At 41.2% G+C, this 16,245-nt stretch overlaps 1 protein-coding gene and 1 long non-coding RNA gene across 2 annotated transcripts; both read left to right on the top strand.

The window, feature by feature from the left end:
- The first annotated feature begins 9,191 nt into the window (after positions 1-9,191).
- LOC122093257 lies at positions 9,192-11,180 on the top strand. The gene is made up of 5 exons (XR_006144395.1): positions 9,192-9,340; positions 9,496-9,591; positions 10,040-10,113; positions 10,642-10,749; positions 10,905-11,180. It is a non-coding gene; the product is annotated as an uncharacterized LOC122093257 (long non-coding RNA).
- A 2,725-nt stretch (positions 11,181-13,905) lies between these two features.
- LOC122092901 (mucin-1-like) lies at positions 13,906-14,478 on the top strand. Its single transcript, XM_042663204.1, has one exon. The coding sequence runs from the start codon at positions 13,906-13,908 to the stop codon at positions 14,476-14,478; it is 573 nt and encodes a 190-aa protein (XP_042519138.1).
- Positions 14,479-16,245: the final 1,767 nt, after the last annotated feature.

Genomic DNA, 16,245 nt, shown 5'->3' with positions numbered 1-16,245 from the left:
CTTATCCTTAATGTCCAGGAGCACCTTGGACCTTACCGGATCCAATTGCGAGAGTTGTGGGTTTTCTAGGATTATTGTTTGCATCATCTTTGAATCATGCTCATCCTCATTGGGGTGCTTGTAGCCCTCTTCTTTTCTGGGGGTGGTTGTACTATCACCTTGCGCATTGTCATTGTAGAGTCCATCATATCATACTTGTGGCAGTGCTACAATAGCTCAGATATGTTTGTTGGGTACTTCTTTGACTGGGATTTGGTATGCTCCTCGTGGCACACTCCATGATAAAGTTTGTTTAATGTTGCCCTGTCTTCAAGGTCTTTGATCTCCACCGTAGCTTTTGTGATGTATTCCCGTAGTGACTCATCTTGGCTTCACCTCACAATGAAGAGACTAGCAGAGGTCTTCTATTATTGAATGTTGAAACCCAAAATAGTCAAGACAGTCAAATAAAGCTGTAAAGAGACAAGTATAATAATAAGTAGAAGGTCTAGAGGAGATAATAGGCCATCAGTCAGAGTCAGAGTTAGAGTCAGATTCAGAGTCAGAGTCGGAGTCGTCGCTAGAGACATCAAAGGGCTCTCCTAAGTGGACCCGAGAGTCGATGTCGAGGTGCATGTCCCAGTAGGTGAATCAATCATGGAGGTGCACCACTCTCCTCTATACACGGTGAACATCCATTGAGATCACCCTGGAAGAGTGGTACATATCCCAGGTGAGTCGTCGAAACCTGGACTCCATCTCTCCAAACTACCTCCACATCTCTGAGAAGCTCCCGCTCCCTAGCTGCACTCTCTCCAAGCTGACCTCTAAGCTCAGCCTAACCCTCTCTCAACTACCTCAACTATGATAAGATATCCTGAAGGATAGGTGCCTCTCCAGTAGGTGGCGGAGCCGTAGGCTGTGTGTCTGAAGTACTGGGAATGTTCAGGCCACCGGCTCTAACTGATCTAGAACTACCAGCTCCATGGAAAGCGAGATCTGCCACCCTAGTGTCCAAGGGCACCTCCTCCATAACCTCCTCCTCTTTGATCTCCTCCTGGTACGGGAAGTGACTCTCATCATCTCTGGTACACTGATCCTCCTCCATGGGTTCACCCTCCCCCTGCTCTACATCCTCCTCCTCCTGCTCCCCAGTCGCTCATGGCTCTATCATCATGGCATGCAGGTTCATCTACCTCAAATTCTTGGCAATGAACTTGTCCCTTGGGACCAATCCCTCCTCCTCAGTAAGGTCGACTGCGAAGTGCTCGAAGACTAGAGTAAGGGCTCTGCCATATAGTAGGCTGGCATCCTCGGGATGTAAGGCATGGTGATGCATGGACCTCAGCATGAAATAGGGGAGGCATAATCTAGGCACATTACCCTTAAGGGTAGATAACAAGCAAGCAGGTAGGTATGTGGGCATGAAACCTACCTAGTTCTGGTGACCGCTCCTAAGAGCTAGGTTGAATTGCATTAACCTAGCAAACACCCTACCCTCAGGGGAAAAGTCCAACTCCTATGTTGGCCTCGCTGGTGAACCACTAATCACCTCGTAGATATGTTCCTGCATGTCTCGGCTCATCAGTAGGCCTATGCCTCGGGTCCTGAGAGGATTGTAGTAGTGCATGCCCTCTGAAGAGATACCCAGAATCTCTTCCAGTTTATCTGTGGTAAGGATGATCTCTACACCCTTCACCATACTGGCTATGGTGAACTCCCCCTCCTCCTCTGTGGCCTCTAGGTTGTAGTAAAATCTCCTCACCAAATCCTCGTAGCACGGCCGGTCAAGGTTGAGAATGGACTCCCAACCCAGGGAAGAAAATCTCTCAAGGAGGTGAATGCGAGAAAAGTGCCCCACATTCACCTGTTTCTCCAACATTACTGGTAGTAAACATAAGGTACTCCATGATGACGCAGCCCTCGCACTGTAGAAGACCATCTCTTCATAATCAGGTGAGTCCTCCCATTCCCTAGATGGTGATGGAGCCGAAGAGCTAGACCCCACCTCTCTCCTCCTAGCCTTGGAAGTCTTTCTCTTCCTTGATGGCTCTGCGGGTTTTTTGCCTTTTCTTGGTGGCATCCTGAAAATGCAAAGAAGAGAGGTAAGTACATGATACGAAATAAGAAGTTAAAGTATAAGAGTGCCAAGATGAGACAGATAGCAAAAGAAATGAAATCAAAGAGATGAATAGAATGAGCTATAACAGCATATGGCAGAATTTTTTTTAGGAAATGTGACCTAAACTGATATTTTACAAGTTATTAAACTCAGATACCTAAACTGGCTAAGTGAAAATACATGGACATGAAGGATTATGGTGATGGAAATCACCAAGCAAACACAGGAGATGCAAAGTGATGAATGAGGAAATGCATGTGTGGATTGAGGTATACAATGACCCAAATGAGATGTGGACTTAATGAACAGTCCAAGGATGTATACAATGAATATATCCTTTCAAGAGAACACGAAAGGCCATACTAGGTTAAGCAAGAGATAGCATATCCCTGATCGGGTTTGGGATAAGAAATTCAAGGATTTCAAACAGGTATATCGATCAAGTAGAAAATTTTTAAATTTTGGGAATCTAGCCACATGGAAGGTTTACATTCAAGGGAAACAACTATTGATGATTCCAATATGCTTGAATATTTATGATTTGAAGGTAAACAAAGAATTCAAGGTATGGCTAGGTATAGTTTCTCCTAACATTGTTGCCCTCTTTGTTTGGGCAAATTATACAAGGATTAGGGCTATCATACCATCCAAAATGTGAGGTAAAATGCAAAGAAACGGTTGTTGAACACAAGAGAAGCCTACATTTCAATGCAAACAAGGGAAACACATAATGTGGATGCTAGATTGACATAGATAGAGAGATACACAACTAAATCCCCAAAAATCACAGGTTAGGCATAAAAAAAGGGGAAATTTCTCTCTAATGCTCCCATTTCATGGATCAAACTATTTAGAAACTTAAATCTAAGCTTTTCATTAACATATGAATCATTTTTCATGAGAAAAATCAAAGGATAAACCAAAGCCCCAACCACATTGGAAGGTTTTCCATTTCAAAGGGAGAAAACCCATGAATTTTTAGAAATGAAGGGTTAGAACCTTACCTTGAAGATGGAGTGGTAGAGAAAGCAAACTCAAGTGGATCGTTGCGTTGATTCGGTGAGTTGATTCGTGAGGAATCGCCCAAGGATTGCCCAAAGTTTCCTGAGTTCGAGTGAGAAAGAAAGAAGATAAAAATAGGTAGAAAAACAGGGTTTAAAACCCTTAAATCGTGGCCTCGGGTAACTCCGACATGCTGAAACCGACAGGGTTTAGCCAGCTAAGCCCATCGGTCTTTAGCTTGTCAATTTTGGCAGAAAGGGCTAGACTCCATTGGTGGGTCCTACAAGGCCTGCTTTGGTGGGTTTAAGTGTAATTTTTGAAAAATTATGGGTGTATGGAGGAATTTGGCCGACATATTTATTGAGATACAAATTGGAGGTTAAATTGATATATACATTTTCCTCGACTGCTTTAAGGGTGCTAGTGCATAGGGATGCGCACTAAAATTCGATCTATTGTGTAATGAGTTACAATACTAACTCATATGTAATGATGGTATGCACTAGATCCAAGGGTGTCGCTCAGGGTGCACCTTGAGGTACTCGTCCTGTGGGTAGGCCACCAATCAATAGGAGGCCTCAGCCTACGGGGCAAACATCTAACCCACAACCTCAAGAGATAACTCATCAAAATGTGGCTCATGAGGATCCACCCATGGCTACACTTCCTGATCCTCCACCAATACTTACCCCTGGTGATGTTGAGAACTTGATTCAACAATTGAATCAGAATCTCCATCAGTAGATTCTCCAGCAATAGCAGGCATTTATGACTACTATACAACAGCAATGGTATACTGCACTACCAGATCATCCTCCTCGGGTAGATATTCCACAAGGTCCAACTAGAGGGCCTGCTGTTGGGGCACAGGTTGGAGGTACACCACTTGGCATCAACCCTTAGAACCAAGTTGGAGGTACACCACTTGGCATCAACCCTCAGAACCAAGTTGGAGGTACACCACCCATACTACCTCAGGGTACACCTCCGTATATGATGCCAACTCCTTACCCGTACCATCCAGCGTATGCACCATATTTTTAGCCGGTGGGCCATACCACAAGAGTGGTGGAGTCATTTAAAAAGAACCTACCACCTACATTCACTTAGGTGGGTAGTGACCCTTGAAGCTGGATTGATGGATCCAAGAGATTGAGAAGATATTTGAAGTGATTGAGTGCACTGATGCTCAAATGATTATTTGTGTGAGGTTATAGTTTAAGAATGAGGCCAACTCCTGGAGGCAAGACTCAAAAGCCATAGTGTTTCCCACACACCTGGAACCCACATGGGAACAATTCAAGGAATTGTTCTTAGAAAACTGCTATTCTCGTAGTTTTAGAGACCACAAGGAAGCAGAGTGCTCGGTCTTGACTCAAGGAAGCAAGTCTATCCTTGAGTACCAGCAACAATTTAAGGCCTTATTCTACTTTGCACCCCTTCACATGAAGTCAGCTGAAGAGAAGGGCAAGAAATTTCTGAAAGGATTAAAGGTATCCATTGGCATGATACTTAAGGCATTAGATCTCACCGACTATGCCTTGATTGTACAGAAGGCCAAAACCATGGAAGATAAGACGAAAGGTGAATCATCCCTTACACCTGAAGTATGGAAGAGAGCAAACCCTTATGCGGATTCCGGTGGCCCGAGTAAAAATTTTTGTGGATCATACGGATTTGGTCCTTCATACAGGCAGACATACAGGCCATCGGGTTATCCTCCTCGACCCGCTAGTGGTTCGGGTACTACACCTTTTTTCCCAAATACCAGTACGGCGCCCACAGCTACTAGGCCACCTCGCCCTCCACTTGCTATAGGTCAGGCTTAGAGAGCTTCTGCTTTGGTTCAAGCTTTGCAGAATAGTTGTTTTAATTGCCATTCATATGGGCATTTTACTGAAGATTGCCAAGCCCGACCAGCCTTACTAGCCAATCAGCCTTCTGGATACAGCTTTGACTCAAGGGAGTCAACCACAAGGATGTATGCTTTGTCAGTTGAGGAAGCTGAGGTTAGCATAGAAGTGGTAGCAGGTACAATTTAAATTAAGAATTTCCTTCCGGTAAATATTGATGACATACTATACTTATGTGCATTGCTGTATTAGGTGTCCTACCTGTATCAAGTATACCGGCATATGTCTTGTTTGATTCAGGGGCTTCGCATTCATTTGCATCAAAGATATTTTCTGAGAAACTTGACATGACACCTAAGATATTAGAGCATAAGATGATAGTTAGTACGCCTACAGGTAAAATTTATCAGCTAAAGGAAGTATATGGACCATGCACCGTTGAGATTAGTGGAAAGCAGTTAGATGCCCAACTCATTAAGTTCAACATACAAAACTTTGATGTTATGCTAGGCATGGATTAGTTATCAACACATCCAGCAAGCGTGATGTGTGCTGAGAAATAGATCAAGGTGATTGATAATAATGGAAAGGAACCGATATACCAAGCGGATATGATAAAGCGAGCTAAGAAGGTCCTCATCTCCACTCTGCAAGCGGTAAAATTGTTGGAAAATGGATGTCAGGGGTACCTCGCATTGGTGATTGATTTAAATACAAAGGTCACACCTCTAGAGGAAGTAGAGGTATTTTAAGAGTTCCTAGATGTCTTTTCAGGTGATCTGACTCATCTACCACCTGACAGTGAGTTGGAATTTGCTATAGATTTGATTCCTGGAGCTGCCCCAATGTCCAAGGCTCTGTAAGAATGGCACCAATAGAATTGAAAGAATTACAAGTACAGTTGCAAGATCTGCTGAAGAAGGGATTCATACGCCCAAGTGTATCACCTTGGGGTGCTTCAGTGTTATTTGTTAAGAATAAAGATGGAAGCTTGTGTATGTACATTAATTACCGGGAGTTAAACAAGTTGACCATTAAGAACCGGTATCCATTGCCATGCATTGATGATCTGTTTGATCAATTACAAGGTGCTATTTTCAACTCAAGATAAAGATTAGTGATATACCAAAGGCAGCCTTTAGAACCAGATACGGTCATTATGAGTTCTATCTTTCGGGTTAACTAATGCACTAGCAGCTTTCATGGATTTGATGAACCAAGTGTTTCACGATGTTCTTGACAAGTGGGTCATTGTTTTTATTGATGATATCTTAATCTACTTGAAGTCAAAAGAAGACCGTTTAAAACACTTGAGAATGGTACTACAAAATTGAGAGAGCAACAGTTGTATGCAAAATTCAGCAAGTGTGAATTTTGGCTCAAACAAGTTGGATTCTTAGGACACGTGGTGTCTAAAAATGGAATCAAAGTGGATTCGGATAAGGTGAAAGTTGTAGTAGACTGGGAGGTACCCAAGAGTGTAACAAAAATTAGAAATTTCTTGGGTTTGGCAGGTTACTATAGAAGGCCAAAACTGAGAACTTTTCTCAGATTTCAGCACCAATGACCAAATTGACTAAGAAGGGTATAAAGTATGAGTGGTCAAAGGAGTGTGAAGAAAGTTTTCAAGAGTTGAAGAAGCGACTAGTGTCAGCACCAGTGTTAATTATTCCTGAAGGCACAAGTGGAATGACAGTATATCGATGCTTCCAAAGTCGGATTGGGTTATGTACTTATGCAACACGACAAGGTCGTAGCATATGCATCCAGACAATTGAAGGACTATGAAAATAACTACCCTACCCATGACTTGGAGTTAGCAGCGATCATTTTTTCCTTAAAGATTTGGTGTCACTACTTGTACAGTGAAAAGTGTGAAATATACAGTGAAAACAAAAGTCTTAAGTACTTTTTCACCCAAAAAGACTTGAATATGAGATAAAGGAGATGGCTTGAGCTTATGAAGGATTATGATTGTGATATTCAGTATCATCCAAAGAATGCCAATATAGTGGCAGATGCATTAAGCTGGAAAGCTCAAACTGTGTCACTTTCCTACCTAGCCATCAGCCTAGAGCTCATACAGGAGGCGGTGTTAATGGATGAAATCCTCTTGTATGAGGGAGCGACCTTGGAACTCGAGCACCAAGCAGATGATGTTCAAAATTTTACTATGTCCTTGGCGACTCTACAGGTACACCCATCCATCAGGGAAGAAATCATAATGAAGCAACCTTTAGACCCTGAGTTGCAGTGGATCAAAGAGAAGATTCGAGAGCAAACAATGAATGACCCTAGCTTTACATTAGCTAGTGATGGGGCATTGTTGTTTCGGGACAAATTGTGTGTACCCTGTGAGGAAGTAATACAAGATGAAATAGTAAAGGAAGCACATAGTTCTGAGTACTCTCTTCACCCTGGGAGTACCAAGATGTACAAAGACCTAAAGTAGCACTACTGGTGGCCAGCAATGAAGTCTAAAATATCTCTGTATGTGTCAACTTGTCTTGCATGCCAGAAAGTTAAAGCTGAACGGCACCGACCTTTTAGCACTCTTCAACCGCTTCCAGTACCTAAATGGAAGTTGGATAACATTTCAATGGACTTTGTCACTGGACTACCACGTACACCCAAGGGAATGGATGCAATTTGGGTAGTGGTTGACAGGCTTACTAAGACAGCTCACTTTATTATGATTAGGACCACTTACACCATAGATAAGCTGGCATAGCTTTATATGGATAATGTTGTATGCTTACATGGTGTACCAGTGAGCATTATATCAGACAGAGATCCGAGGTTTACCACCAGATTTTGAAAAAGTTTTCAGCAAGCCTTGGGCTCACAATTGAATCTGAGTACGACTTTCCATCCATAGACAGACGGATAGTTCGAGCGGACAATACAGATATTAGAAGATATGCTCTAAGCTTGTGCTATGGAGCTAAGTGGTAGTTGGGAGGAATATATACCTCTTATGGAGTTTTCTTACAATAACAGCTACCAAACTACAATTGGGATGGCTCCATATGAAGCATTGTATGGTAGAAAGTGCAGAACTCCTCTATACTGGGACGAAATAGGTGAACATCGAATGCTTGGGCTAGAAATGATTCAGATGACATGTGATAAAGTCGATGTCATTAGAGAAAGAATTAAGGCAGCCTAATCATGTCAAAAGAGCTATGCAGATAGTCATAGGATGGAAATGGAATTCTAAGAGGGAGAGAAAGTGTTCCGTAAAATATATCCTACCAAAGGCCTACGCAGATTCCACAAGAAAGGCAAGTTGAATCCGAAACATATTGGGCCATTTGAGATTTTGAAGCGAGTTGGAGTAGTAGCATACATGTTGGCATTACCACCTTCCCTCAGCAGTGCTCACAATGTCTTCCATGTGTCCATGTTGAAGCAGTACTTTCATGATCCGTCCCACGTACTACCTATGGAACCGGAATACTTAGAAGCTGATATGACATATGAAGAACATTCGATTGAGATCTTAGACCGGAAGGTGAAAATCCTCCGCAACCACTCTATCGCTTTTGTGAAGATTCGATGGGCTAACCACCCGATCAAAGAGGCATCTTAGGAGAAAGAGGATGATATTCAAACCTTGTATCCCTATCTTTTTGGACAACCAGGTACTATAATTTTGGGGATAAAATTTTCAAAAAGAGGGGGGGGGTAATGTGATACTCTACTTTCTAAACCCAGTCTAATTAATCGTATTGACTTGGTTTGATTATATAGGGGCTGAACCGGAGAGAACCGACACAGGTACCATATGGAATATGGTAGCAAGGGTGACTTTGAACTCGGGTTGGCCTGACAAGACCGAGCGGGTACCAAGTGTAATACGTGCACCCAAGCCTTGCATTTGCACATATCACGAGGCCATGTACAAAAAGTAAAGGTACGTACTTGTATTTGTGGGTGCCAACGTAATCTAAAATTTGATAGGAGTTTATTCCCATTGAAGCCCACCTAAGATTTAGCTCACCTGAGATAGCGCACCTAAGATTTAGCCCACCTGAGATATACCCACCTGAGATATACCCACCTGAGATTTACTCACCTGAGATATACCCACCTGAGATTTAGTCCACCTGAGATATATCCCACCTGAGTTAGCCCACCTGAGATTTAGAAGAATTTTTTTTTGTGGGCCCAGGCATAAAAGGAGAGACATTAATTGTCTTTTCCCTCATTAATATGAGTTGGTCGGTGGGAGAGTAAAGAAGAGAGAGAAAGAAGAAGAAAGGAAAAAAGGAAGAAGAAGAAAGAAGAAGAAGGGGAAGTTGACCGTAGAGCTTCACCAGAGCTAGGTCTTGGTATTTCAAGTCCGGATTTATGATCAGTTCGCAGAGGTCTTCGATTTGAGGTAGGTATTGCACACATTCCAAGGATTCTTAGGAAAACCCCATCCTTAAACCCTCTTTTATGATTTTTTGGGAAAGAACTCACTTGAATCTTGCTAATCCTACTTGGATAATCAAATATAAGGTTTAATGAAAAGTGTGGATAATGATTTTGAAGGATTTGGAAGGAATGTGGGTGAAGATCTAGAGTATTTGGAGGTTCTTGAGCAAAAGAAGTGAAATTTGGGGTTTCATTAGTGTTCTTAAAGAAGAGGTAAGAATTTTCCTTTTCTTTTGATTTGACCTTAGATCTAGGTTGAGGGTACATGATTGGACTTAGATAAGTGATTTGAATAATTAAATCATCTCCAAACAAGTTCCCTAAGCCGGAAGAAAGTCGAGAATAATGTTGGGAAAATTTTCGTTCAAAGACAGGTGGGGTAAAATCGACGGGCTACTTAGCCCACTTGTCTTCTGGTTTTAGCCCACCTGAGTCTCCAGAACTCATATTTTATGCTCTAAAGAAATCGGTGGGCTGAAACCGGCGGGCTACTTGGCCCACTGGTCTTTGGCTCTAGCCCACCTGTCTTTCCAGAATTGTCAGAATTGGTCCAAATTTGATGGGTGACCCCCATTTATGATTCTAAACCTGATTTTAGTATTCAAACATGATGATTTTGACCCAAAAATAGTGAAATGATAAGCCATTATGTTTATGATAGGTTACACTCAATATATGCGTACCCACACATCGGATCTTTTTTGTACCGAGTACCAGCACCGTGTATATATACATGTAAGTGGGGAGTAGACTCTGATTTAATTTCAGAATGTTATACATCATTTAACATATGTTAGTCTAGCCATGCCATCATGTCACTTGTGTATAGACTAAACATCACATATGCCATATCACGCATTTGAATGTGCATTTACATAATATGCTATGCTTTGTGCTATGATGGAATATTCATTATATCTTGGTGTATGTGATGGAGGAATTACATTTGAATATGATATGCATGCTAGATTTTAGATGCTGTAGATGGCTTGGAAACGAGTGCATGGTGGCATGTGGTATAGGACACGGTGCCATTATGTAATCGTACTATGCTCATGTAGAGGCATGTGGCTAGGATGTGACTTACCCTTGTACTACGACCCTTCCCAACATGGGTTTACGTGTTGGAGGACATTGGGGGGAAGCATTAGGTTACAATTATCGAACTCGTACAGCGGTTAGAAGTACGCACGGTTGATCGCTAAGACAGTCGATAACTCTGGTGATATATTCAGAGGGCTGATCGTACTACTTTTATTTCAGGTGGAGTCACCCATTTACTTTCTGTCATTTAAATTCTCTGACAATCCTATGAGCGTATCGCGGGATGGAATTCGTGGCTCATACCTGGGGCATATGCACACTGTGATTGTGAGTGGCACAAAACCTATAACCTAGTAATGTTGTTAGGCTAACAGAATTAAAATGAATGGCATATAGGCGCATTTATGTGGTGATTACTTGTGTGGTCTTCCTTTCCACTTACTCGGCTAGTGAGCTCATCCCACATGCACAAATTATTTTAGGTGATTTTACAAGTTATCCGCTTGGTGATCAGGAGCCGGGCCCCACTGTGAAGTTTTCATCTGAAGATTGGTGGGTCCCTGACGAGTTTGAGCACTGTGCTGATTGTACGTACGAGGATTGTGTTGCGTGGCAGCTATGACTCCTAAGTGATTCTTTTGATTCTTTTTTATATACTCCATTTTGTTACTTGATGTTTAAATTGTTATATACATATCATGCCTTTGAGCCCAAATGTACGTAATATTTATAACTCAATTTGGATATCAAGTATTTGAAAAATAATTATAGGTATTATTATGAACAGGTCTTCCGTTGAAAATACAGGTCTTATCTTAGTTTAGTAGATGTATGTTGTATTACAGGTATTGTATTGCTGATCCTGACAGGTTTGTGAGTTAACCGGTGTTAACTCGATCACCAGCTCGATCTTGTGCGAGCGGGGTGTGACAATTGGGGTTCCTACTTTACATACGTTTATGACAAGGTCTCTATCCGAGACCGCACTCATGTTTCACATCATTGGATAGTGTCGGCACGAGATTTTCAACGACATATTACACATCAAATTTCAACTAATGGTTTAAAAGATATAACCTCCAAAAGTTGACCCCAAAAATCGGGATTAGATTCCATTTTGAGCGACCTGGGAGTACTATGTGGCGCTCAATATCTATTGTCCAAAAGTAAACCTTTTTGGATAATCTACTCTAGCATTTTAGTCCCACATTGAAAACAAGAGAGGATTGTCTCAAGTCCCAAGGCTATAAATATAGCCCATCTCCTCTTCCAAAGGGAGAAAAAATGGAAAAATTACGAGAAAGGATGTCCTCATCAAGACTTTGGTTGAACTTTTTCTTTTAAAACTGAATTTTCTTCAAGTCTAAAAATTTTAACATATTAATCCTTCCTTAAGCCCAGAGATCTAATCCGGTTCGATTCGATTTGGGGCTTGAAGCACAAGGGTTATCTCCCCTTGTTTCTTGATTAAAGTCTGGTTTGGGGTAATTTTCTTCTCCTAATGGCAATTTATAGCTAATTTAATTAGTTTAACATATTTGGTTTTAATTTGTCTTTGTCTGGTTCATATAGATTTAATTAGGTTTGTTTGATTTTATTAAGTTCATAATGGTTCATTTAGGTTTAATTAGGCTTTATTAGTTTTAATTTGTTTTAATTGGTTTGGTTAGGTTTAATTAGGTTTATTTTGATTTATCATGGTTTAATTAGATTAATTAGGTTTATGTGGCTTGATTTGGTTCATTTAGTTTTAATAAGATTAATTAGGTTTATGTGGTTCAATATAATTTTGGTTCAATTGGTTTAATTAGACTCATAGTTTAATCCGATTTAGTTAGATGTAACTAGGTTTATTTTGGTTCATTTAGACTTAATTAAGTTTATAAGTTGTGTTGTATGAATGATTTAATTCATAAGTTTTGGTAATGGAGCCAATAATACAGATATTTATTATGTCCAACTATTGTGAATGGTCGGCACTAATAATCCTCCTAGATCTGGATCCTCTGTAGACTGGGGGTGCGCTACAGATCGTATAGCACAACTCTAGAAGTTGACACGTGGACGTGGGGTGATCGATTGGTCAATAGAGATGATGTTGCATAGAGTAGTTTGTACATGAGAAACACTGGAACCCAATCCTTTGAAATCTTTCAAACACAAAATAGGGGGAATCGCGGAAGGGTTTTTCTCTTCTTCCATCTCAAACTGGAATTACAGTGACCCAGAAGAAGAATAGGGGCTGTATAAACTCCATCTCTAACAAAAAAAAAAAAATGGAAAAGGTACTTCGATCACCTCTATTTTGCCGCAAGGTTCGCTCCCAAGGATCATGATTGAAATCGCACCTCTAAAGTTCGTGGATTTTATATCGCCTATTTAGGCTCTTCCAGAACCATTTAGAATTTACTCTGTTCTTTCGGTTATTCCTCTATACTTTGTAAGGGGTAACGAAGGAGAAGTCGCCCGTGGCTAGTAGATTTAAAAACCATAGAGAAAGAGTTCAGAGAGTTTGCGCGGAGAGAGTGAGAATCCAGATTTAAAAACCTTGTTCAACAAAATGAAAGAGAAGAATATTAAAAAAAAAAAATCATTGAAAGAGAAGAATATATAAAAATATCATTCCAATGTTTCGCATGGAGCGGACTCTCCCTATGGCATCGTGCATAAGGCCACCCAATGTTGTCAGCACTAGGGGCCTGTTTGATAACGTTTCTGCCGCTTCTGTTTCAATAAATGGCAAAAGCATAAATTTTCGTTTCTAGAAACAGAAACAGAATCGAAGATGTTTGATAAGTCATGTTTCTGGAAGTCGATAGTAACCATCAAAAAGAATGGTCCCGAGTCATTTCCAGAAACAGCGAAACAAGTTTGAGTCGTTTCTTGAACCATAAATAGGTAGAAATTTCAATTTCAATTTCTGAAAACAAGTGAAACGAAACAGTTTTATCAAACGCTTTTTGTTCCGTTTCTACCATTTCTGATACAGAAACGGCAGAAACGCATTTCTTGAAACATTATCAAACGGGCCCTAGGTGTCGACTTGACTTCCGGTGCCATGTTATACGATCTGCAGCGTGGGGGGCGCGCTATAAAGGACCCCGATCCTAATACTCCTACGGGCAGCAGGAATCAAGGTCGACGAGTGATCCAGAGGATCCTAACGCTATAGAAGCCAACTCGGAACTTCAGGGACTTGTTTTCCCAAAAAAAAAAAAAAAAAAACTTCAGGGACCCTGAAGTAACGGCTACATTGTGGACCCACTATTCCAACGGTCGCATTCCCCCGTAGACGCCCAACGTTCCAATACTCTAACCGCTATTTATACCTGTCTCTCTTTTTTTTGATAGAAATACCTGTCTCTCGACTCTCAACGACTCCACCCGCTCGCTTTCCTTTTGTACTTCTCTCTCTCTCTCTCTCTCAAAATGTATCGCCTCATCATCGCACTTGCGTTACTATTGTCTTGCGTTTCAGCACAAATGGCTCCGGCAGTAGCACCAAAAGCCGGTCCATCGTCATCATTGCCAGTAACGCCAGCGAAATCTCCAAGTAGTTTTCCGACGACTAATCCATCTGCAGCCCCATCTAAGACGCCTACTTCTTCTCCATCTCTTTCTCCGGTGACCAGTCCAAAAGCCTCTCCCACCCAGACTCCGACATTGCAACCAGTTACTCCTCCGGCCAAAAGCCCTATCCAATTACCACCAGTCGTCTCTCCTCTGCCTAGTCCCTCTCCTTCAGTAACACCACCTACAGCTGCTCCTTTACCCTCACCTGTCGCCGCTCCAGTTACTACTCCCCCAATCACGACCCCTTCTCCGGCCAGTGTACCTGAAGCATCACCGCCACCGATAAGTTCAAACGTTCCTACAACACCGGCGGATGCTCCAAAAATTTCGGCCACAAGGAGTCTGCCAAGCTCCGGGCCAGCAGCCCCGGAAACGGCACAGAGTCCAGTGAGCGACCAATCAGGGTTGACGACAAAGCACGAGATTGTATTAGTTTTGACTGGTTTGATCGGCTTGGCTACTGCTGCCGCCCTCACTTTTTAAATAAATCAACTTCCCCTCCTCTTTTTTTTTTTTTTCATTAATTCTTTTTTCCTTTATGTTATTTATTTGTATACCAGGATACTTAAACCTTGTCTATTTCTTGGTTGCCCTAGATTTTTCAATGTTTTGTTTCGCTTCGTCAGCATTAGATGCCTATTAAAGAGATTCTATTGTTCAGATAATTAAGATCATTTTTTTAATTATTTCTGTTTGGACGCATTGAAGGATTAATTCTTTTATTTAGTCATTCTCATCTCAGTTTTTTAAATCAATAAAAGAATTACAAGTTTGAAAGTTTCAAGACCAAATTGAATTTTATCTGGTGATACAGGTTTTGAACATATTAATATGTGTCTCTAAATATCCACTAACTTTCTACCGAAACAAAAAAATCCACTAACGGTGAGAATTCAAAGTTATCCAAAAGTCAAAATTATCATGTCATTTGTACACAAGTTAAAAATTGAAGTGTCCATCTTGTGTTGGTCAAGAGTGGACGTATTATTGAGGAAGGGGATAAAAAAATCCTCTGTTTTTCTTAATCTCTGCTTTTTTTTTTTTTTTTTTTTTTTTTTTTTTTGCTACCTGCAGAAGAGGACACGTGGACAGCTTTAAGTGAACGGTTCAGATGCTTGCTTGGTTGAAGTTCTACCAAAACCGGGTTGCAGTAAGTGAACCAGTCTGTGTGAAGAATCATACCAGGGTGGTTCAAATTTGAATTAAAACATTCAGAAACAGCCCCCTCTCCACACTCTCACACCTCTCTCTGTTGGACGAAGGAGAAGAAGCTCTGCTAGGTGCTTCATCAAAGCTCGGTGAAGGTCACTCTCACGAAGTAGAAGCTCCTACGCTAACTTGCTCTCAATCACTCTCACGAAGGGGTTTACCTGTTACCCTAAGTCAATCTCTCTCTCTCTCTCTCTCTCTCTCTCTCTCTCTCTCTCTCTCTCTCTCTCATGAAGGAGAAGCGAGTCTCTCTCTCTCTGCTCACGAAGGTGTCACTGATACTCTCGATTTTATCTGTGTTACCCATTCTCGTGCCAAAGCTCTGAGATAGCGTTGTCACCTGGTTAGGGTTTGAATCGAAGCCATTCTCTGTTAGGGTTTGATTCAAATTGTTGGCAGGTAAACCCTAGAAACGATTATGCCTTGTGAGGGTTAGGGTTTTTATTTTTCTCTATAATATTTTTGGTATATTGGGTGATTATTTTGGTGATTCTGGTTTGATCTTGTTACTATAATATACTAACAATCTTATTTGTTTCTATAATTTTTTTCCGAGTAATAATGTACTTGAGATTAATTATATGAATGGGCCAGAGATAATAGACACTTAACTTATTAATGTACTTTATCACTTCTATTATGTTTTCTACCTCTGGACTAACATCTTAAACAGCCCTCTCAATAGTGGCATATATGTCTCTTCTTAAAGGAGGGTGTAGGATTTGATGGCTACACCTTGACAAGCATCACAAAGGCCTGTTCAGAACCAGGAGACTTCTATCCGGGCTTGCAGCTTCATGGTTGCATGATGGACACAAGGTTTGTTTCTGGAACACCAGTCATCAATGCACTAACCATGTACTCTGAGTGTGACCAAGGAATGGTGTCTGCCACCCAGATTTTTTTGACAGCTCTTGTAGCCAACATTATCTCTTGGACCTCCATACAAGCGCTTCCAGCAAAATGGGCAAAATGAAGAAGCAGTTGGGTTTTATAAAAGAATGTTGAAAGTAGGCATGAATGCTCTTTTAGATATGTTGT

Source organism: Macadamia integrifolia, chromosome 11 (genome assembly GCF_013358625.1).
Source record: "Macadamia integrifolia cultivar HAES 741 chromosome 11, SCU_Mint_v3, whole genome shotgun sequence".
Taxonomy (NCBI): domain Eukaryota; kingdom Viridiplantae; phylum Streptophyta; class Magnoliopsida; order Proteales; family Proteaceae; genus Macadamia; species Macadamia integrifolia.
Note: the sequence above shows the minus strand (reverse complement) of the source record. Positions and strands in the feature narration are given on the sequence as shown.

Excerpts from the sequence above, each read along its gene's own strand:
- LOC122092901 (XM_042663204.1), top strand. The coding sequence starts at position 13,906 with ATGGCTCCGGCAGTAGCACCAAAAGCCGGTCCATCGTCATCATTGCCA.